Source organism: Nymphaea colorata, chromosome 9 (genome assembly GCF_008831285.2).
Source record: "Nymphaea colorata isolate Beijing-Zhang1983 chromosome 9, ASM883128v2, whole genome shotgun sequence".
Lineage (NCBI taxonomy): Eukaryota > Viridiplantae > Streptophyta > Magnoliopsida > Nymphaeales > Nymphaeaceae > Nymphaea > Nymphaea colorata.
The window spans coordinates 851,661-876,753 of NC_045146.1; the positions used below are offsets into that span (position 1 = coordinate 851,661).

At 38.2% G+C, this 25,093-nt stretch overlaps 1 protein-coding gene across 1 annotated transcript; it reads right to left on the minus strand.

Annotated features, from left to right (window-relative positions):
• On the minus strand, window positions 1-21,476 carry LOC116260323 (dynamin-related protein 5A). The gene is made up of 16 exons (XM_031638568.2): window positions 21,131-21,476; window positions 19,372-19,435; window positions 19,131-19,235; window positions 18,179-18,280; window positions 17,167-17,217; window positions 16,999-17,060; window positions 15,125-15,215; window positions 8,182-8,246; window positions 6,006-6,200; window positions 5,753-5,872; window positions 4,663-4,733; window positions 2,662-2,887; window positions 1,958-2,008; window positions 1,559-1,787; window positions 910-1,049; window positions 1-215 (listed from the first exon to the last, which is right to left on the minus strand). The coding sequence occupies exons 1-16, from the start codon at window positions 21,257-21,259 to the stop codon at window positions 87-89; spliced, it is 1,830 nt and encodes a 609-aa protein (XP_031494428.1). The 5' UTR covers window positions 21,260-21,476; the 3' UTR covers window positions 1-86.
• Window positions 21,477-25,093: the final 3,617 nt, after the last annotated feature.

Here is a 25,093-nt window from a genome sequence, read left to right on the forward strand (position 1 = left end):
CCCCACCCCCAACCCTCTCTTTCCCCCTTTCAAAATAAAAAAAAAAACAGCAGCAACAGCAGCAGCCAAATCGCTTCTATATCTGCCTACTTGGCCCAAGCAACACCATCAATCTCTGCTTGAGCACTCCGATAAAGCTCCAGCCTTTTAGCAAGAGATGTACGACGCTCCATAATTGCTGGGTCTTCATCTAACAGCTTCCCAAGTTGCTTTTGCTGCAGGAAAAGTTAGCGGTTACATTCATGTCAGTGGTTTCATTCTTAAACTTCAAAGAGGGACAAAACTTTCTCAATCCTTTAAGATGCAGAACGTTCAATGGAAACAGAGTATTTGGCTATTTGCCACCTAACAAAGGAAGCTGCTCTAATTGGGTGCTTGTCAGACGGATAATAAATATATAATGCATAAAATAATTCTGGCAGCACGAAAATTCATCCATAAAATGAATAAGTGAGGCAGGGATGTAAACTGATCAAACTGGGATCAATTAAATACATAGGGATTCAGTTCGGGATTAGATTGGGACAGATAAAAGACAAACCCCCATTACTAACTCCGCCTGGTAAAAACCTAAACCAAGAGTAACAGACACCATATCCATGAAGAAGAAAAGATTCTCAGCCAATTAAAAGTCCCTGCTGAAAATCAACTATCAAGGATTTTATGTGAACAGAATAATTTTGAGACACTTCACTAAAGAAAATTTCAACCATATTAATCAAGGTTTTCAAAAAGCGAAGACTGAGAAACAGCACAGTCGATGAGTAAATGCAAGAGATATGGATATATTCAACCCCACTTTAAGGTACTCCCTCATATTGACCACCTCATCTATCCACAATCAAAGCTCTATGGAAGATTAAAAAACAACCTTTTCTGTGGAGATTTGGAAGGGAAGAAAGTGCTTACATCTCTGGAACCAAGTTCGGTGAAGAAATGGTCAAGCAGTGAGCGTTTTGCTTCACGGACCTGGCAATAGACAATAGACTTGGGAATGGAGTTGCGCAGGCCAGCGCATACCATGTTCACATAAGACAGCACAGTTGACCCTGTTCCAGGAAAGCAAAAATTTGTCAATAAATGTGCCCTAGATATTTACCAGATAGTGATTGATCACCATGATAGGCCACAAATTTCATAGGTCAGCCAGCTGCCATGAAATGACAAGTTCATGCACCCATGGTACTTATGATGTTCATACCATCCATAACTCATGGTCTGACAAGGATCACACCTTTTTACTTCATATCCACAAAGCATAACCTCGTACTCTTGAATCACTGGGAGATTAGGCAGGTATATAGCAATTCCCCTAACCATGCTAATTTACCTCACCATAGAGCCTCCTGATGGAGCAAATGGTTTCCATTCAATCAATCAACTTTTCTAGAAGTTAAAATTACCTATGATTTAATTGATGAAACAACAGTGAGCCAAGTTATAACCTTTAACATTTTCAGAGAAACATTTTTTCAACACAGCCCCACACCCAAGTGCAATCGTCTCCAGAGTGGATCATATTCGCCTTTCTTAATGAATATAAAGAAATGTTAATTACCAATGCGTCTGAGATAGGAATCATTGTATCTGTCAAAGATAGAATGTGTTGGATTTCCACCCTTCTCTACATCTTGCGGAAGCTTCCGGAAGAAATCAACTGTCAGATAACTGGACTCCATGTCAACTAGTTTAAGAGTTGCTTTTCGGCTTTCTTCACGCAATCTGTCCAATTGATCAAAAGCAGCATTTCCTACTTCCACGCGCAGTGTAGGATATTGTTTTAGTTCCTACACATGGCAGAAATCAGAAAAATTATTTTGCAGTAAAAGGCCGCAGCAGGACAGACTCAAAAATCAAGAGGTGTATCTAAGATTCAGTAGTGGAAAAACAAATAAACCTAGTATAAGTGTGAAACTCTCTGAACAATGTGAACGAACATATATAGGAAGAAATGTACCATTGTCTCACTGATAGCCTTGTGAACCAATTCCTTTAATATTGCATGGACCTGTCAAGATGAGCATACAAGTAAGTTAGACGTGACAAGAAAACAAACATATGCACAAGACATTCAATTATGTTTAATAAAATAACATTAACCCATTTTCCAAAAGGATAAATTTTATATAAGATGTCTAACAATCTTTTTTCTTTTAATGACAAGGAAAACAACCAAGTTTCTAGGACATGTTGGACCTGCCAACCAGATGCCGCAAGTTTATCATGATATGTCTGGTTATCTCCCAGTGTAAAACCACAGAGAACCCTTCCCTGACCATCAAGAAAGTGTCCCTGTTGTTTTAGCCCTTAGAATTGATCTCCGTACCTCCTTCAATTTGGAGGCTTTAAGACAATACACCTACAAAGGCGTAAAGGGCCCTTGTGAGCACCAGAACAATTGTCAGTTAAGATACAATAACAACCAGCCATTTAACCACTTATGCCCACTATCTGCACAAAGTAAATTAGGTAATTATTGCTTCATAACTACGTCAGACACACTTGGCACAAGATACCAAATTATTTAATCTTGTTCTCTCTCCTATCAAAATTCAAATTTTATATTCTTGTGCCTTGCAGCATGGATGTCCTTCAGCATGGAAATGCAATTGCATGGAGGAACATTAATCCATTTGAATTTTGAACATTCACTGTCCTTACCGCATCAACACAAGCTTCTGCAGGACCTCTAATACTTGTCAATGAAGATTCAATTAGTCGACGATATCCTTGTTCAGGAGCAATTAGATGTGGTTGGTAACCATCAGCTTCAGTGATAATCTTCCTCACATTCTCCATGGAGAGTTGCTTATCAAATTGCAATCTTTTCAGTGCAGCAGGAAGCTGATTGTCGAAAACATTGTAAACTTTATCACCACCAGGACGCCTACAAGAATCATTGTATACATCATTAAATCCACTAAGACAAATGAAGTACCAACCAGAAAGTTAGAAACTCTGTGAAACTTATTGATGTATATGAATCAAGTAAGACCATTTGTCTACTAATAAAACTGTCCAAGCACTCCAATTTTGAACATACGGGATTACCTTAGAAAAAAGAATGGTCTAACCTGTTGGTGTGCCAACAGGCAAAAAACTATTTCAGATGGCCTTGCATTCTTCCTTGACAGAAGGTTTTACAAGCAATCATGCATTTCCCATCCATAAAAGTGAAACATATTCTAGATTTCTGAACATGCATTCTACCAGACCAGAGATATGAACCCAAGCACCCAAAAAAAAAAAATTGACAATTTGGTATAAGCATTGGCATGATGACCCTGCATCAGAGTTAATTGTTTGGAGAAACAAAAGGATGTGCATCAGGAGATGCACTCATATGATAGAAGCACTCATGCATGTTGCCAAGCCAACAAAAGGTCATGAGTTCAAATATCAGGTGTGTCTCTTGCTACAAGCCTGAAGCAGCAGGTAGTCTCTAGCAGGATAGAAATAACTATGGTTTAGACCATCAACTTATGACGTGTGGTATTCCCTGGCATACTCCGTACCAGCCAACGAATGCCTATGGATGCCAATCAACTCGTGGCACTTGTGAGTGTGCGATCGTGAGAGAGAGAGAAAGAGGTAACATGTATTAAATGTCATTCACTTTTAAATAGAGTTAAGAGGGCATATAGATGTAAACTGAGACACATTTTGACATGGCAGAGAATTTTGCTTACTGGAGGAAGTTCTTTTCCAGCCGCTAACATGGGATGTTGCTTATGATGGGAAGTTTCTGTTTCTGGAGACACTTGAGATTCTGAAGTACCAGGACAATTTGCAACACCCAAGCTACATTAGATGCACACATGCAACTGATTTTTTCGCAGCACATTTCTTTGTTTCGACAAATCATTTATTTATTGTCATTGATAATGTTGTCGGGGAAAAGAGAAGCAAAACCCCATTAGACCATGGGATTAATGATGTGTTTTGGTTACAGACCTTACATTCAGATGGTACTCAGTTTAGCTGTTTTGAACCCGGCCAAACTAGTACATCAGTAAGACTGGTTGCACTCAAGCAGAAATTACAGGATCCAACATTAAAAGGACCTAATTTAGAATTTTGCAGACAAGGTAAAGAGGTCACATACTCAAAACAAAAAGAATATTCCAAATCTGATACAGCAACTAATGACATCAAAAATATAGAAACGGCTAGAACATTTTGTCTTAATGAAATCTAAAAGAAAAATAAATCCCGATACAAAGACAAATGGAATCTCATTTAACATATATAATGTCAATGACACTGCATGTTTAACTAAAATTTCAAATTTGAAAACTCCCAAACAATATGTGAAGATTGCTGAGCCCCCGAGAAAATCTAATAACATAGATAACACAAGCAAATCAGTGGTTGTGATGTTGGGTGCACGACCAAGTTGTGCAAATTATATCTATATGACCTGAAAGGAACTGTTTCGAATTTTTCTTCTCTGTGACATACCTTTCAACAGCCAACATGCCCTAAAAGTTGTCTACACTACCATTAGGGCATTGTCCAGATCAAATGGTTATGACAACTTAGAAGGTGAGGCACATTTTCTAAAAACAATTGATGGGACAGTCACTGAAACAACCAAATAACAGTTGGTCTAACAATCAACCAAAAGAAAGTCAAAACACGATAGTACATAAGCACACATACACTCCATCAAGATGTTCCCTGTATATCTGGTCAAAGGCACGGCAGATCTCCATAATCATATACAGTTTTCCCTGCACAAGGTAGGACATTTTTCAGTACTGGTTCTAGCAGAACATGCACTACGAGGGAAAAGCAGCGAACACTTTAATGAGGCACGGTTGCGAAAACCGAGCATGAAAAGTAAAAAAAACCACATGCTTTCACATGATTATTAGAGAACAAAAAGAGCTTCTCAAACTATAGGCCTTCTTGTCCATGCAAAAGTCTATGCATTTTGTTATGGATACAACAAATCCCCATCATCAGTGTGTCTGCCAAATTTGCAGATGGACCAGGACAGAGTCTAATATGCAAAATCAGAGATGCTCGAACACTAAACTACAAATACCCCATCTCTGTACAGTTTTCCCCGTACAAGATAGGACATTTTCTCAGCAGAGGTTCTAAGATGGCATGAACTAGGAGGAAAAGGCATCAAACAGTTTAACGAGGCACGGTTACAAAAACCAGGAATGAAAAGCAACAAAGCCATAGGTTTCACATAATTATCAGAGCTTACAAAGAAGTTCTCAAAGTAGAAGTTCTCTTTATCCATGCCAAAATCAATAAGTTTTGCTAAGGACACAATAAATCACCACTATCAGTTTGACAGTCAAATTTTTTCAAATGGACAGGGAGCGAGTCTAATATGCAAAATCAGAGATGGTCAAGCTTTCCATCCATAAAAATTTTTTTTTTACTAAACAATTGGAATCCATGTTCAATCTCCATGTGCACAAGATTTGACACTATAATAAAGTGCTCCTCGCATGGAAGGAAAAACACAAAACAGCAGAGAGAATATTTATTATTTAAGCAATTTACATTCAAAAAAACAATTCATGTAAAAACAAAAACAATGCAGAGACATATCCAAGACAAATTCTGCCAGAGGTCTGATAAATGCAATGCAACAACACAAAAATCAGACATTTTCATGCCATTGCTTGAAAGTACAAAAAAAAAATACAACTAAAAAAATATTTAAGCAACCATCAAATATATATCTTAGGAGAACAAAAAATTCTAGAGGGGGCAAAAAAAATCTTACACCAGCATCTGCAGCAACTGGCTTTCCAAGACGAGCTAGCTCTGCTTCCAGCTCCACAATACTCTTATTAATAAGAGACTGAATACCAGGGATGCGAGACTTGATAACATTTTCCAGGTGCTGCAATATTACGACAAGCAAACTTTCTGTCACTCCTTAGAGCTTAAAAAAAGCTAAACTTGCATATGACACAATCACGTCCATAAAATTCATCATGAATGATAAGTCCAAAGAACATAAACAATTGATATACCTTTGACATCATCTTTGCTAAATGTTCAGAACCCATTCTATGAGCCAGATGCCTGTATTCAGGAGTATTGGCAAAATATTCTCGCTCTCTACGCCGTGCAGCAATCATGTCAACGTTTTTGTTAATATCAGCTTGAGATCGATTAACAACACCAATCCATGGATACTGCAGCCTGTATGATTTGCCTTCTAATATCTAGAAAATTAAAACAAAAAATATGAGAACCACAAAAAATGGATCTTTTCTTCTCAGGAACTCAAACAGCACACTTCCAAAGGATTCAATAAAAAGAACATTTTCTGCTTGTACAAAAAAGTTGAAGACATAATCAACAGAATCATATGCCGCACCAGCACAAACATAGGCGTCTCCGCAGAAGATCCGCATAAAGGTCAGACAATTGGATTAGGAATGTGATAAAACCTGACCAGTTAGTGATTTCAAGATTACAAATTCCACATGTATAATACCAGAAATATTTCCTTTTTTTATTATTATACTAAATGTAGTCATGCATAGAATCCTGGCATCAAGATAATTTTATTAGTGAAAGGAATCCATAAGATAAATGAAAATAGTCTTTAAGGTCAAAACATTGGAACCTATGTGACGGTACGTGGGGTCCCACGTACCCACTCCAGTATGCTGGTCTGCGGAACTGGGTACCGCGAGAGTGTTGGGTACAGGTTGGGTCGGGTCTTGGTAAGACCGATCCAAACTATTTTAAAAAAAAAACCATCATTTTTATGTTACGAAAGGTCGAGTTGTTCAGCTCAACCACGACCAGCATTGTTCCACAGTAGAGCGATGACGTCCGGTGACTGACGGCCATGTCTAGCAATGCACGGCGGAAACTGGCGGCGGCCAGGTTTTTTTTTTTTTTTCTCTTTTCACTATTACAACAACTTAGGGTTCCATTTACTTGACTTGGGGTCTTTCATTTTTTTTATTTGAGGGTGTTTAGTGTGAAGATTGAATGTAAATCTATAGATTTATATACGTTTTGTTTGATTTTATGTGTTTATTTGTTGCTGCCACTTTTGTTTGGTTGCATTTTATTTCTATCAGCTACTCTGACCGCTAGTGTTGTTTGGTTGCTGCCATTTTTTATTAAAAGTTGGATGAATCTATCAGCTATTTCTTTCAAATCTCTTCATCAACCAACAAAAAAAGTGATGCAGCCAAGCTTATGCGCAAGCCTAAATGAAGAGTGATCGCCTGATTGTGATCGGTTTTCTCACTTTTCTGTAACAGCTGATTGCTTATTGTTTTATTCTTTGAATTTTATGTTCATTATATATTTTTCTTTTGCATCTTTTTATTGTTTGGTTTGTAGATTTTTTTATGGGATTACACTTATGAACTATTAATGTTTTTTTTTTTCATTTTATCATTTTTTAGAATTTAAAAATTTGTCGTACCCGCATACCCACAATTTTCGAAATCGCCGTACCCGTACCCCTACTGCCATACCCATACCCGTACCGTACCCGCACCCCTGTGAAATAGGTTGGAACAAGTTTGGGCTTACTGCAACTGACAAACAAGAAATCATAAAAAAAAATAAGGAGGAAGAATCATAAGAAAAAAAGGATTAGAAGTTTAATAGATAAGAACATGAAACACACAAGTTTGACATTTAACACAACTTCAGTGGCTTTTCTGCCTTATGAAGAACCTGGTCACAAAATAATTACTTGAAATGTTGATAACTTTTGCTATTTAACATAGTGAAACAACATTTTTTTTCTCAAGAGACATATCAAACAACTCAGAGCCATAATAGCCCTTCCTTATTGAAGCCAGAAGTACGATCACTGCTAAAGTTCTTTTGATGCATATACTTTCCAAATGCTTTTTCAGAAAGAATAATGAATTTCCAGGATGCATCAATATGCTCAGGCTAGCAACTCTCTAGGATGACCTCTTTTGAAGATTCAGAGAAAACTAAGTTCACATGCCATGAAGAGAAAGTAGAAGATGAAACAGAAGTTTCTGGATTAAGCACCACATGCAGCCAGGAAAGCCATATTTACGGTATAGCTTAATATAATTATATAAGAGAGGGGGATATCTGGTTTTCTTGTAGTGAATTTAGTTAAAGAAGGCATTCAGGACTATTTTGCACAAGAATCATGTACATTTATTTTCTGGAAACAAAAAAGATAACACTTACATCAACTGCATCAGTCCCTTTGTCCATCAGATCAATTTTTGTCAGCACCCCAAATGTCCTTTCTCCTGTTATCATCCAAAAAAGAGATTAGGGTCTTTAAGAAAATGAATACTTAAGAAAAATACATACAGCACACTCATGGATGCACAATTGTATATGCATGTGAACGCATACCTACATAAGCATGTATCTGTGGACATGTATGAAATATGGATGTCCATATGCACTTGCATATGCATGCATGCATGTTTCGTTGTGTTAGTATGTGTGTATGCATAAAGATATGCATGCATGTTATATGAGCATGTACTGATGTACATACACGTGTTGCGCCCATAATCATTCACATTTTCTTGTCATTTGCCAGAACCATCAAATCTGGAATCCCCTTGATATCTGTTGATAGATTGTGGGTTTCGGGTCCGGATCCATACCCGACCCGCCTTGTAGCCCGTTTTGGGCTCTACTTAAGTCATGTAACCCTAATCCTTATGAGTTAATGATAATCTTTAGAGAGAGAGAGTCTGGCTGCTAGTGGGCACCAACTCCTCCTCATTCGTGGTTTTTTCTCCCTCGTGTTGAGGGTTTTCCACGTTACATCGTGATCATTGTTTCTCTTCTTCTTCGTCTTGTTCGTATTTCTACATGGTATCAGAGCCGTGAAGTTCCGGCGTTTTTGGTTGTCTTTTGCCCGTGTTAGAGGAGAATCGCCCGACACTGTTCATCGTCTCGCCCGTGCCCGACGCTCGTGCCCGAGCGTCGTCTGTCACCCCGCCGCCGTCTCCGCCCAGCGCCGCCCTGATCAACGCCGATCAGGATTCCGCCGTCTCCGCCTAGCGACAACCGGCCCAGCGACGCCCTGGTTAGCGCAGCCGCTTCCGCCCAGCGTCGGCCTGCCCAGCGGCGTTCCCGTTCTGCTGCTTCCGCCCAGCGTCGGCCTGCCCAAACGACGACCTGTCCAGCGGCGGTCTTTTTCCGCCCAACGCCGTGTCCTTTTCCGGCGCCGTGCCGCTCTGCCTGGTCTGTTTCCGCCCAGCGCCGCGCCGACTGCCTGGTCTGTTCCCGCCCAGCGCCGCGCCGCTTTGCCTGGTTCTGTTTCCTGCTCTCTGTCCGTTTTTTTGGTGTTGTATCGTGTGATTGCTTCTTGCTGCCCTTGCTGCCTACTGGTCTGTGATTATGGCAGCCTCTTCCTCGTCAACCGTCAACACCAATCCCACTGAAATAGGGGCTTTTAGAACGGAGAATGTTCCCATGCAGGTCATCACTCTTCGCCTCACCAAGGATAATTATTTCTCGTGGTCGCCTGCTATGACCATGGGGATTGCTGGCCGTGGTCGCATGGCCTATATTGATGGGAGCAACCCCGAACCAGCAAGAACAAGTGATGTGTGGCATACTTGGTTTCTTGAGGATAATCAAGTGAAAACTTGGATTGTCAATTCCGTTTCCGCCGATATTCAGCCCCTTATCCTTCGGAAGAAGACTGCTAGAGACATGTGGGTGGTCCTCGAGCAAATGTATGGCCAAAAGAAGACCGCAATTCGTACTTACCAAGTAATGAAGACAGTCTATGGCATTCGACAAGGGACCTCGTCTGTTGCAGAGTACTATGGGGCTTTGAAAGCCAAGTGGGAAGAGCTTGACTATCATTCTGATATTCCTTGGCATTGTCCCCATGATCAGGCGCTCTATGTTGCTCATGAATGGGAAAACAGGGTGTTCCTATTTTTAGCAGGTTTAAATGATGAGTTTGAAGGTGTTCGAAGTCAGATTTTGAATTCAGGGGAGGTGTCCAGTATTGAAGATGTGTACTCCTGTGTTGAAGCGGAAGAACAGCGAAGGCTTGTTACAAAAGAAGGGAAGAGGGAACTTGTGCCCTATAACGAGAGATCTGCTCTCGTGAGTCGTGGTCCTGGCGGCCCATCTAGGTCTCTTCGCCGGTGCACTCACTGCAAGAAGACAGGTCACACTGTGGATTATTGCTGGGATCTTCATCCAGAAAAGAAGGGGAACAGAGGGAGATCTTTGACTGGGAGAACGCCCGTGTCTGAGGTGCAAGCCTCTAGTGGAGAAAAAGTCTCCATTTCTGCTGACCAGCTTCGTGAACTAAGGGCTTATTTGGGCAGGCTCGATGTCAACAAGACTGAGACCTCAGAGGGAACTACAGCTAATCATGCTCTTGCAGCTATTGGCAATCAAGGTAACTCTTCTGTGGGGGAATGGATTGTCGATAGTGGTGCTACTCATCACATGACAGGTAACCCAAAATTGTTTCATGAGTATAAGTTGTCCTCGGGAAGGGAACGTGTTTCTCTTGCAGATGGTTCCTCTACCTGTGTGGCAGGCGAAGGCACTCTGTCCTTGTTGGACAAATTTCATGTGCAGGGCGCTTTACATGTTCCCCAGTTTCCTTTAAATCTCTTATCAGTCAGTAGACTTACTAAAGAATTGAATTGTGAACTTATATTCTCTGCCGATCGTTGTGTTTTGCAGGACTTGGTGACAGGGAAGAGGATTGGGATTGGTTTAGCTTCTGATGGATTATATCGTCTTCCCATACGTGTGGCTACTGCTCTGTTGACAGCGATCCGCAAGACAGATAAGAGAAGAGAAGATTGTCTTCAGTCTTTTATGTACTGGCATGAACGTTTTGGGCATTTACCTTTTGGGATTTTGAAACATTTGTTTCCAGACTTGTGTTCCTCCTTTGATGTGTCTTCCATTTCTTGTGATGTTTGTCAGTTTGCCAAACATGTGAGGGCTTCGTACCCTCTTTCTTCTAGTTGTGCTAATGAAGCTTTTTCTCTGATTCACTCTGATGTATGGGGACCTTCGGGCATTCATACCCGTCAAGGTTTCCAGTATTTTATCACTTTCATTGATGATTTCTCTCGTGCTACATTTATATACTTGTTAAAAGACCGCAGCGAGGTTCCTCGAATCATCGAGACATTTATTCTTCTTGTGCATACCCAGTATGGTGCGAATGTTAAAACTTTCAGGTCCGATAATGCCCGTGAGTACATGTGTCGGCCTGTTGAGGAGTTTCTTAGACAACGGGGGATTGTTCACGAGACATCCTGTAGTTACACCCCCCCTCAAAATGGGGTAGCTGAAAGGAAAAATCGTCAACTTCTTAATGTCACCAGGGCTCTTTTGTTTCAGAGAAATCTTCCTAAACACTATTGGGGTGATGCAGTTCTTACTAGTGCCTATCTTATTAACCGCATGCCCAGTCGTGTTTTGAATGGTAGGACTCCCCACTCGTTGCTTCCTGGCAGTCGTCCACCATTTCCTCTTCCTCCTCGTGTTTTTGGTTGTGTATGTTTTATCCATGATCACAGTCCAAATGTCAAGAAACTTGATCCTAGGTCTATCAAAGGTGTCTTTGTTGGATACTCCCCTACGCAAAAAGGATACAAATGTATTGATCCTATTACTGGTCGAGCTTATGTTACGAGGGATGTTACCTTCTTGGAACATGCCTCTTACTTTGGTGTGAATCCTCTTCAGGGGGAGCAGTCTGTGGGCAGGGAAGAGTATTCTCAGAGACAGGAACTTCAGTTTATAGATTTTTTGGACTACAAGAAAACAGAATCACTTAATACTGTTGATGTGCCTGAGAATGAGGAAAGGGGTGACAATAGCATTGAGAAGGAAGGCCCTCAGTTGTTTGGACAGTTCTACTCTAGACGAGGTACTCGGACAGAGGTGATGACTTGTGATGCTAGATCTACTTCCAATCCCAATGCCACTCCTTCCCTGGATGAACCAAGTCCTACCGAGGAGACCGTGGAGACCCATGATGAGGTTGAAAAGAAGAATGACGATCTTCCCATTGCCCTGAGAAAGGGTGTCAGGTCATGTACTCAACACCCTATTGGTAATTTTGTTTCTTATTCCAGACTTGGGAAAGATTACAAGTGTTTTGTTTCTACTCTTTCTTTGGCTGTGATTCCCAGGACTGTCGCTGAAGCTCAAAGTGACTCCAAGTGGGCCGATGCAATGAAAGAAGAAATAGATGCCCTAAGAAGAAACTTGACATGGGAAGTGGTGAAGATTCCTGAAGCCGCTCACCTAGTTGGATCCAAATGGGTGTATACCATCAAGTACAAACCAGATGGGAGTGTTGAAAGATATAAAGCTCGACTTGTGGCCAAGGGATTTAGCCAGAAATATGGAATTGATTACTTGGAAACCTTTGCTCCTGTTGCGAAAATGAAGACTGTGAGGGTGGTTATATCCCTAGCTGTGATGAAGGAGTGGAAGATGTATCAACTGGATGTTAAGAATGCATTCCTCAATGGTGACCTCGAAGAAGAAGTATATATGCATATGCCTCCAGGATATGAAGAACCAGAAATGTGTTGTAAGCTGAAAAAGGCATTGTATGGCCTTAAGCAATCGCCCAGAGCGTGGTTTGAACGACTGAGAAGAGTGATGATACGTCATGGATACAAACAAGGAAATGGAGATCACACTCTGTTTGTGAAGAAGAAGGAGAGCAAGGTTACTCTCCTGCTCGTCTACGTAGATGACATGATTGTTACTGGAGATGATGAGGAAGAGATTATCAAGCTAAAAGGGTTACTGGCTACAGAATTCGACCTCAAAGATCTTGGAAAACTAAGGTATTTTCTTGGTATGGAGGTTGCTAGGTCTAGTACTGGTCTTGTACTAAACCAAAGGAAATATACATTAGACCTGCTGGAAGAAACTGGTAAATTGGGATGTAGGCCTACTCCTACCCCTTTTGACACTGGGCACAAGTTGAGTCTCAGAGATGGAGAGCCTCTCTGTGAAGAAGACAAGGGAAGATATCAACGTTTGGTTGGGAAGCTAATTTATCTTACCCTCACGAGACCTGATATCACCTTTGTGGTGAATGTTTTGAGCCAATTCATGCATGCGCCAACCGATGCACATCTGAAGGCTGTGGACAGAGTGCTATGCTACCTGAAGAAAAATCCTGGTAAGGGACTCCTGTATGTGAAACAAGAGACTGTGGAAATCGAGGGCTATTCTGATGCGGATTGGGCAGGTTGTGGTGATACCAGACGATCCACTACAGGATACTGTGTCTACTTGGGAGGAAACCTTGTTGTATGGAGGAGCAAGAGACAGGATGTTTGCTCTAGATCCAGTGCAGAGGCAGAATATAGGGCAGTTGCTATGGGAGTGTCAGAGTTATTATGGTTGAAGATATTGTTGACTGACATTGGAATAGAGATTGAAGGACCTATGAAGATGTATTGTGATAACAAGTCTGCAATCAACTTAGCCAACAATCCTGTACTTCACGACAGAACAAAACATGTTGAAATTGATCGTCACTTCATTCGGGAAAGGATTGATGCGAAAGAGTTGATCTTACCTTACATGAAGTCTGAAGACCAAACTGCTGATGTTCTGACGAAAGCTCTTCCTTCAGCTTCATTTGAGAGGAATGTATCCAAGTTGGGCATGTTTGATATGTACGCCCAACTTGAGGGGGAGTGTTGATAGATTGTGGGTTTCGGGTCCGGATCCATACCCGACCCGCCTTGTAGCCCGTTTTGGGCTCTACTTAAGTCATGTAACCCTAATCCTTATGAGTTAATGATAATCTTTAGAGAGAGAGAGTCTGGCTGCTAGTGGGCACCAACTCCTCCTCATTCGTGGTTTTTTCTCCCTCGTGTTGAGGGTTTTCCACGTTACATCGTGATCATTGTTTCTCTTCTTCTTCGTCTTGTTCGTATTTCTACAATATCCATGGCAGCTTTTATGCCACTTAACTTCCCTTCCAACTTTTTATGAATGTGCTTCAAATTGATACAAAAATTGATCAGTGTCATTGCAACCTAGCATACTGGCCCAGCTCCACCAATATGATGCTGACTGATGCAGGCCCACTTTTTTTTTTGTTCCAAAACCCAATGTTGTAAAAGGCGTATCATAACATGTATCGGTTGTGCCGACCTATACACTGTATCGTAACGTATCGCAAATTAAATTTTTAATTCATAAAAATTTTAAAAAATAGAGAAAATAGAGAAAAAATCGGTAAAATCAGGAAAAATAAAAAAAAATGTGTCCTATATAAATAAATAAATAAATAACTCATCACATCATTCATAAGCCATAATATATTAAGTTATTAACACATTTAGAAATAAATAAAAAATTCATAACAACATAATAAACATCCATCACAACTTTAATGTTTAAACTTTAAAGTGTTTTAGATTACATTACAAGTTTACAACAAATAATATATTATGATTATCATCAATCAAGGTCCCATTATCCCCACAGGCCATGAGTAAACTTCTTATCGACAAGCGAGTTCTCCTCTAAATCGACAATTTATCACATAAATGGACGATTTTGTAGAAAAACTAGTAAAATTTTCCTCTCTTACAACTTTTAGACATGTCCAGAAAGAGGGAAAGAAAGGCTCTTTTGTAAAAAACCACAAAAAATCATTTTATCCCCATATCATACGATACGAGGGTGTATCGGGGTGTATCGTACGATACAGCCCCCGTATCGCACGATACAGCCAATACGCCTACAATACACAAGTGTATCGTGTATCGAAGTCGTATCGTATAAGTTTTTCAAACCTATACGATAAGTATCGCACGATACGGGCCCATATCATGAGATACGGATAACACTGCCCAAACCAATTTAAAATATTCTAAATTTTTTTTAAGTCAAAAAAGGAAAATAGGCTGATAGCCTGTTATGGGTTGATGTGTACAGACCAATACACTGGAGCAAGCTGACATAGTGTTGGTAGGTTTGATGCTGATATTAAATTTGAATAAGGAACCATAAGGAATACATACAGTCACAAACGAATGCTGCTAGAAGAAAACAAGCTCCAGTACTACTGGAGATACACATTATTATATCCATCAGTAGCTGCAACAAACGCTATGCTAAACCAGGAACTTACCTTTTGGATCAACTTCTCGTGAAATCTTAATTGCATCAGAGGTGGCAAGATCTTGGTTTGCTGGAGAAATTGCCAAAATTATACAATTTGGCTGAAACAACATAAAATATGAAAAATTAAACTATTACATATGACATGTCCAGGGTGAAAGCAAAAGATAGGGCAACACTGTCACAACTTTGCAAAATTAAGACTCAGAAATAGAAAGAAAAACAAAAAAAATTTGCAGGCATATATGCATCAGTGTACATAAAGACATTGTCGTGAACAAAAATAACTGAATGTTAAGAAGCTCAAAGTAGAATAGAACCATAATGGGCTTTATGCAGCATGATTTTGGATAAAAAAAAAATCAGTGTACATAAAGACATTGTCGTGAACAAAAATAACTGAATGTTAAGAAGCTCAAAGAAGAATAGAACCATAATGGGCTTTATGCAGCATGATTTTGAATATCAGCAATTTACATGTCTCTCACTTCAAGGTTCTTCTTTTTGTGCTTTTGGAGTCAAAACAGAAGATATACTATTAAAAATGAAATGTAAACAAATGAAAATAAAGCAGTGGATTAAACACTCTAACTGCAGGCTGATACAACTAGGGGTATATGCAAGCCGAGTTGAAGCCTAGCTGGCCTGCTCAAACTCAGCCCGATCTCAACTCAAACAAAAGCTAAGCTTCAACTTTAGAGCCCAAGCTCGACAGATCGAACTCAATACATCTCTTACTTAGCTTGGTTAAGCTTGAGCCTTGAAGTAACCTGAATATTAAAAAAAAAAAATCTGCACGACACAATCACATAAAGAATTAATAAGGGACTTAAACAAGGAACTTAGCATGTTAAGCTCACAGGAGTCACCATTATGCCAAGCCATATAATGTGATGTCTAATATCTTCTTGACAGGCTTAATTCAGCACAATCAAGCTTAAATGGGGTGATCCAAGCTCTGCTGAGTCTGCCCATTTAATGGACAAGATTAAACTATTAACTTGAGCTTCAATTGTTTATCAGTCAAGTTGAGCTCACTTATATGAGTCCAGCCAAATTCAAGTCCTAATTAATTAAACTCACTGTGCACCCCTAAGTACAACAGAGACAAGACATAAACATGTAATTCTATGAAACAGGTAAAAGGAAAATCAGCCCCTGATTTTTTAACATACAGAATCCAACTTTAGCAGGAATTATGTATAAAGTAAAAATCACATATAACAGGATGGTCTTTCCTTTTTTAACTTCCTTAAAACTTGTCGAGATTCTTCCAAGATCTCCCCTAGAAAAACATATGTGTCATATTATACCTGAAAAAAGCCTCATCGTTCAATACCCCAAAATGATACTAGTGACAATGATTCCTCCTTCAAAGTGACAATTTCTCCTTGAAATCAGCAAGAACTCCCCCTCCTTAAACTCTTAAAATGTTTACAAATGAGGGGAAGAAAATATTTTAAAACCCAATTCCAAAAGACGAGCTCAGACCCCCATTTTCACATGTTGACCTCGTATGGTAAGTTATGGGGAATGTATCATAAGATACATAAGGTACACGTAAATACACCACTTTTTTTAGGATACAGGTAGTATATTGTATCATATTTCTTAATAGATACGATAGATATCATAAGTATACTGATCCGTATTGTAAGATACTTACAACACTGAAAGGAACCACGAGAAATTATCCTATTTCACCAGATTCAGTTACTAACAATTGAATAATGAGACATGGCTCCATTAATAAACATGAAGCAACACAAATATTCATGAATATATTCATCCACATCATACACATCCATGCCTAAGGATAGCCACATACACACATAGAAAGAGAGGGGGGCGGGCGCAGAGAGAGGTAGAGAGAGAGAATGACACCTTCTCAATGTATGACCGGACCATGTTTTCAATGTCTATCACAATGCTATCAGGTTGGCCCTCTAAAAAAGAGGTGCTATTTGTCAGTTTTGTACATAAGAAAAAAAGGTAACGAAAATAAAAATTCATATGATATTGAACAATGTAATAAAGGATGGAAAAGCTTACCAACGGCAACCTTTGTAAGTCCAGGAAGATCAATCAATGTCAAGTTAACAACTGAAATTCAAATATCAGAAAGAAAATTTTAAGATAGATAGCAAAAAGAAGGAATTCAATTGAGAAGAGGGAAACTTCCAAAAATGCAGGCAGAATTTGGAACATAATCAAAGTGAATCTCAGATAAGGCTAAAAAGGCATCTACTTTTTCATAGTAGAAGATACTGCAGTTACTTTCATATAAGTTGCTACTAAGTTTGAGTTACACTTACCGTTTTGCCGGAGGTTAGATTAATAACTTAATACCTTCTCCATGGAGTCTGTTCTAGAGAACATTACTAGATTATATAAGAGTAATTGCATCCTATTAACGCATTTCACTTCAAACTGTATGGTCAGTGAGGATGTCTAGAGCCTTAAAAGTTCATGAGGACAGCAAATATATCACTAGAACACAGAATCAACTTTATGGATGGCAAGGGAAGATGACACCACCTTGAATGTTGAACAATTAAGCTACGATGGTGAAGGAAAGAAACCTGTTCCTAGGAAGGAAAAGCCAGAATCGGCAGTCCTGATCTCCTAACACAACCACTTCCCAGACATGGAAATCATGACTATAAGACTATGGCTCAAATAAGTTCAGGATACATTTCTTGATCGTCATGTTCAATTCTAAAAAGGTTAACTTCTTGTTTCGTTTGATTTATCAACACTTTACTATCTCTTTTTCTTGTTTACTCATGCCACTTTCCATTTGCTTATGCTTCTTGGATAATGGATCACTTAAATATTTGAGCTGTTGTTCTCTTGACCTTAAATTCTGATTCCTTTTGATTCTCACTCTTAACAACAGAAATCTAGGCAGCAGAAAGGTAGCATTCGCCCATGACTCCAAAAAATAACAATCTTCTGTCTAGGAATAAATGTCCTGACCAGTTCAGTGAACCCAAAAGGGAAATAGACAACAACACTAACACTAACAGAAAGCCAATAAGAAGGATCAGACATTGTTTCTCACCATTAGGAGAATAAATACTAAGATGAATTGGAACAGGAGAGATCTGCTTAGAACGCCCGGTTTCTCTATCAGTTTCATCTGCAATCTCCTTCCTCACAAGACCTAGAACACAGAAAATCTTTCAGATGGCTTTAAGGAACATACTGAAATATTTAAAGCAAGACAATGAACTTAAGGTGAGGAAAAGAGCAAAAAAGAACATAAACGCAAGCATCACACGATTAAACATTCAACGAAAAAATTTAAGTAAATGCTTCTATTTTTCATCCCCGTGAGAATAAGGACATCATGGTCAAATCACGAAGCAGTGCAAACAAGGAACACATGCAGATTGTCCTCCATGTGTGATCTTGTTTCCCATGTGCTTCCACACATTGTTTTTGTGATGGAAAAAGTTATATGCATGTATTTTTCAGTGTGCATATTGTGAGTGAGATAGGTTAGCTTCCTACGATGATAACCACGACTATGGCACAAGCCCTAATTGGAAACAAAAGCATATTGGCAAGCTTTTTTTCCAGAAGTTGTTGACAATGCTTTTTTACCCAGAAGATCCCAGGAACTCAAAAATAAAAATAAAATGATAAAGAATAATAGCAAAAAAATATGAAATAATGACTTTACTACTTATATTTTACAAAAAAAAAGTGATAAAGATTCAAAATAGGTTAAAATTTTAAAAAAAAAACAGAAAAGTGGAACATATACTTGAAATCATCTATACAAAGGGGAAAGCATCATAATATTCCCTACTGCAATATTTATCTTTTGGTGATTTTTTCAAAATATGATTAGATTTTCTTGATAAATGTGCCAATTTTTTTGGCAATATTATCACAACATTGCCAATATTTTGTGACATAAGACAATCGCCGAAAGCAGGAGGACCTACGTTATGCTATTTATCATAAAATTTTAGGTGCATTAACATAACAAAAAATAAAGAAACTACCAAAATCTGTAAACTTCTTCCTTGGGAGGTGAAGAAATTCTGCATATTCCCTTCCATCTTCAATCTTATGGAGCTGCAGCACAAGAGGTCTCCTAGTAACAATTCCTGCAAATACATCATTTTTGTGTATTTTCCAGTCAAACAAACAATGAGTAAGCATGAAAATTGGTCAATTGCAAGCTTGCGTATTTGCATAATTTGTACTGAATTCTATAAAAGTACATATATATTGATGAATTACCAGATCCACGTGGTAAGAAGTCCTTCCCAACAATGCTCTCCAACACTGAAGACTTACCAGAACTCTGTAAAACATCCAAAAAATTGAGAGGAAGGACATGCAAACAGAAAACTGACGCAAGCCAACGAAAATATTGGAATTCACTGACTGGAAAACTCCAGGTGCACACCTTTGACATTCTTTTCAGCAAATAATGATCAAATGAAACTGTTTAAGTTTAAGCTATACACCTAATATATGATCTTTTATTTTGTTCACTTATTCTGAATTCTTGTTATGTATTCCAAAAATTCAAAAGAACACAGATATTTGTGACTATGTTTTTGAGAATATAAAATTAGCCGTATTCGCGTATCCAAAAAAAATTGAAAATTGCCGTGTCCACACCCGTATCCCCGCACCCGTACCCTACCCGCACCTATGTGGCATAGATGGAAATGCACATGTATAAACTATAAAGAGATAGATAAACAAAAATAGAAATATGACAGCCGCCTGGCATTTCAGCTACAGATTCAACAATGACATTACAAGGATGCATTTAAATATAGTAAAGAAGGTCATAAGATGCATCATCACATGAATTTCTCTTCCATTTTCTGTTGCACCTAAGAGGGTGTAGCAGGAAAAATGGGATTTTTTGACGTCTTCAATGGGCTCTGTTGGAGTGTGTCATGAACACCCTCCACATGTTTGAATTGGAAGCATGTCTGACCATTTTCTCCATCATTCAGAAATGTCCTAAATCTACAAAATGCTTGCTGCCATTTTGCAGATTCTTGTAGTGCAGCTGGAAATAAAACACATTTGACATAAAACCCAAAATAACTAGAAACTGCACCATCTTTGGAGGCAAAAAAGCTCAGAAAGAAGATCATGTTTATTGGACAAAGTACTTAAGGGGCAACTCTGATTAATAGCTCAAGGCATCTTTGTGAATATCAAAATATTGAAACAGTAAAACATAAAACCAAAATAATAGATTGATCGGAAATGCCCAACATATAAGAAGAAAAACATATTTGAAATATTTTATTGGATCCATCGAAGGTCAGAGGAATTCGGAAGATCACAGCGAAGTACAAAAAACTGAAAACAAAAAAAAACATAACAATATAATGGTACAGAAAAAAAAAATGTTCTGGTATGTTCGGATCTATGAGTAAGTACTTATTTAGATGTCAACAAATTATTGAAAATTGCCATGTCCATCGATTTAGGCAACAGTGCATCATGAACAACAGAAATTGAATTGGACTTTCATAAAAAGGATCCACTTGGCCTAGACAAATAACCTACAAAAATTAATACCTGGACGTAGAAAATGGAAAACCAACTGTGCAAAATTTCTTAGGAAATGGTTGTTGAAGCAAATTAGGCCGCATTTCAGCAACTACAAACAAATTCTGAAATTTTTGCTTCCTTTCCAAGTGAAAATTTATAGATAAAGGGAATCAAATTGCATAAAGAAGACGCGATCGAACAGCAGATCCAAAACGACGTGCCTACACCATACACGTTAAAAACACAAAATCTCGCGAAATTCTCACGGGTGGAATCAGAACTAATCAGAGATCTATACGAGAAACAAGAAGGACACCAATCCGATCTGAACATAAGAACATCCAAATGCCGAAACGAAAGAGATCGTGCATCAAGCCGAGGAAACAAAGGATCAGGCTATCTATCATCAAAATTCACAGCGAAAAGGCACGATCAGAAAGCAAACTGGCTGGTGAAACAAGAAAGGTGAACGCACCTGGCCTCCGACAACTGCTATTGCCGGCAACGAGTCCCAGAGGGTCGGTAACGCGCTCTCGTCCCCGTGATCTCCTAGGGCAGTACAAGCCCTCTGTAGCTTGTTGACTAAGGAGATCAAACTCTCCATATCGTCTCTCTCTCTCTCCCTGAGGTGAGTAGAATAAAGGGCGTGCAGATTCCGATGGAGGGATTGGCGGAAAAGTGTGTATATGGCGCGCCGATCCGACGGGAGAGAAAGAGACGGAGAGTTCGGATTTGGAAGTCAGGCGGAAGGGAGAGAGAAATGAGACCGCTTCGTCAGAAATAGCCGGCCTTCTTCTCTCTCTTCCTTTCTCCCTCCTCTCTCCCTACACACGTAAATATAGAGAGGTGGAAACGCGATTCAAACACTTTGAAAATGATGATAGCACCCCTCGGTTTTCGAGGGAATTACGAAGCCCGCCCTCACCGACGCGCACCTGCTCCTCGCAGGCGCCAGTTCGGGGAATCGAAATGAGCCATCGCTTTTAATTCAAAGCCACCTAATTTTTCTCTTTTGGTTTGAATTTTTTAGTCCTAACGGGCATAACATCACCCATCAAGATCATTAGTTCGATTCCTGTGGTCGCCATTTATTTATGGCAAATAAGGTCATCGATCAAGATCATTAGTTCGATTCTTGTAGTCGCCATTTATTTATGGCAAATAAGGTGGCAGAGTTACCCATTGATATATTTTTGGCCCGCACAAAGTAATAATAACATAAACCAAGAATGCCAAAAAAAAAAAGTGTAATACTGTCAAGGGTTAAATAACAAACGCAAGGAACAAATAACCCAACACAAGTTAGCTAAATGAAACAAATTATACCAAAATATACGGCAAACACAATCGACATAGAAGCAACATAAGTTCTATGGACGTAACTCATAATAGCTAGTTGTTTGGGTCAACTTATAATGTGATTCTTAGACCTGGGCATCTTGGCTGGGTCCACCCAACGCCTGAAACCCAAGCCGGGTCTAGGCTTGAAACTCAAGCCCAAGCTTGAGCCCAATACCCGAACCTAGTTAAAATTTAAAAAAAAAATAAAGATATAATTAAAATTTTTAATATAAAATATATTTTTAATAACAATATATATTATTATTATTAAATAAAATAACAAAAATAAAAAAAAATATTGTTAATCGGGTCAACCCAGGCCCAATCAGGTAGGGTACCGGGTACCCGGGCCCGTTGCCCAAACTTAGTTCTTAATATCTAATATATAGATCAAAAAGTAGGAATATTGTCATCAATGTTCAATTAAGAAATAGGCAATTTTTATTTGGCTTCTCACAACCTAATCCTAAAAGAGAGAGATGCTAAAAAAAACAAGAAACTTGAATATAACCCTCAAGGGAAAAAAAATTAATACAGATATTGTCAATTTAAACTAGTAAACAAAAATTAATAGCTATATAACATTTGAGAACCCTAAAAAGAAACAAAAAAATGGCTAATTCTCGTGTAAGTATTGGGGTCAAACCAATAGCTACGATTCCTATAAATATTTTAATCAATAAGTAGACCAAACAAAAACCTTGTCTAACAAAATATTGATTTGTCATGACTTGTCAATGACACCAATAGTAAATGTACAGGGAGCGAGGTATAATTAAGTCAATTTATTCCATAGAGAACCGTGTGATTTTAGTTGATTTGACAATTTATACATTCAAAACATTGGAATAAGACAAAGAAAAACAAACTCAATATTGTCACATCTACCAAGAAGATCAAGTAAAACTAAAATCTTAGCCATTTGCAAATGTAAGATATTCCTTGCCACTCTTCAACATATACTTTTTTTTTTCTTTGTTTGTTATCTCGTTTGCTCCCGATGTGCATAATAATCAACTTGCATTGAGAAGAGGAGAAAGACGAGAAGGGAAAAACTAACTCACCATACTTATTAATCTTTGCAGGTGAAATTATAGTTTATGAACGGCTATAAATAATAATAGTAATAATAATAAATTGATGAATATTCGTACCAACAAATGATAATAAATATACATGAAGTCTCAAACCAAAATTCCTTTGAGAAGAATAGGAGAGAAAAAAAGGGACTACATCTGTGCTTCTAAAATAAAAAAAAACATGCCTAATTAATGTTTTGTGCCGTATGCTTATTTGTATTTTCTAATTTTAGTCTTCATATTGGACCTAGATCATGTTCAATTTGTTCTCTAGTTTGGCTTAACTTTATGTTGCACTTTGAATCTATATTGTGCATTTGAATCCCAAATATATTTGCTTGCAATATACCTGGGTGAAGTTCAAAGCCAATTCAACTACTTTTTATTAGATAATGAGTAAAAAATGCTAAATAATACTCAAACATGCACTCTATCAATTGATAGATCCATTCTTGGCATGTGTACTTCCGAGATAAATATGTGTCCTCTCATTTTAATAATGGTAAAAACTTTAGCAAAATAAGTTTATGTTAATTTGAAATTCACTTTTAGTACCTAGCAAAATGGAGTTATATTAATTGAAACAGTTTAGAGGCCATGTTGTTAAGTCATTCATCTATATGTTGAAGCATACTTGTTCCATTATTAATAGAAGATCAGATGGGTTTGATTGATAATTTAAATGGAATGATATAACTCTTTAATTGTACATTACTAATTCGCAATTCATTCATTACGATGAAGAAATATTGAAACATTGGACATCAGACCCATGATCAACATCCATTTATTCATGTTAAAAAAAATTTAAAATAAATGGTGTGATGCTTATATCTAGATTTGAGAAAAAGCCATACCATTGACTAGGATATCAATCCAGTTATTTATCGCTCTATAATTAAAGCAAGTTGAACATGCATTCTCTTTTTAATGGCATCCAAGTCCATATCTAATTATGGGTATGCGTTTGATAAATGCCTAAATCTAGCCAAAAAGTTTCACTTGTTAATATAGATGTTGCACATTCAAAACTTTCACAAGGGATGTAGCTGAAATGACTAAAAACAATTTTAGGTTAATTAGTTTGGATTGCATTCTAAAGGTAGTCAAAGCGCACATTCACAACCAATTAATAAGCAACATGCCAAAATCCAATTAATTATATATTTGACTTATTCTTATGGAACTTGAACCAGCCATGTTTTGATCAAATCATATGAAAAAAACAAATAAAAAGTAACTTTGCTAACAAAAGCTCTAACCTTTTGCTTTGCAGTCAAAACTTCTTTGACCAGGATGTGTCTCATTGCTTACACAGATAATGATTTGCTCAACCTAGTTTGGACATAGAAGTCCCTGAGGTGTTTGGCGCAATAATTTGGGCAGGGGTAGGTAAGCAGTCAGTTATTGTTTTGAATTTTTGAGGCATTTGTTTTCTGTGCTACAAAAGATAGGTCATTGACATGCAAGTTGAAGCACAGCCAAGGCAACACCTGGAGATACAAAAAACAAGCCCTGTACCCTAAGAGGATGAGAGGTTAGGTAGGTGAAAACTTCAGCTCTCCACTTGATGGTAAAATGAAATACTCATCTTAATCACCCAAAAGCTTGGACAAAAAACACTTCTGTATCATTATTATAAATAACTAAAAACAGTTATTTGCTCGTGTAAAGGTATGACTTGTGAATATCACATGATCACTATGCAATCACTCTTGATATTAGTTTAATATGAGCCATTATTTTTCTTGCATGTTTAAAGAAACTTTTATACATGAAATTTGTTTATTTTAATGAATTGAATCCATTATTTCAATTATAGGATGGTTAAACTTGATTAAGAAAGCATGCACGAAATAATTGGATGTGCTTATCATGGCAGACTGGATCAGTTGTCCATGGGAGAAAACTTAAAAAGAAAAAAAAAACTTATTGAGGGCAGCTTGCAATTCAATGCCATGAGCGGACAGATAATCTCTCCACCTTTTATCAGTAACTTCTAACAACGACATCAACCC

What these genes read in the sequence shown, in the direction of transcription:
- LOC116260323 (XM_031638568.2), bottom strand. Translation starts at nt 21,259, where the DNA reads ATGGAGAGTTTGATCTCCTTAGTCAACAAGCTACAGAGGGCTTGTACT. An exon ending in ACGAGAAGTTGATCCAAAAG is followed by an intron (nt 8,247 to 15,124) that starts GTAAGTTCCTGG and finishes GGATGATAACAG; the next exon opens with GAGAAAGGACATTTGGGGTG. An exon ending in AGGGAACATCTTGATGGAGT is followed by an intron (nt 2,888 to 4,662) that starts GTATGTGTGCTT and finishes TGATTCTTGTAG; the next exon opens with GCGTCCTGGTGGTGATAAAG.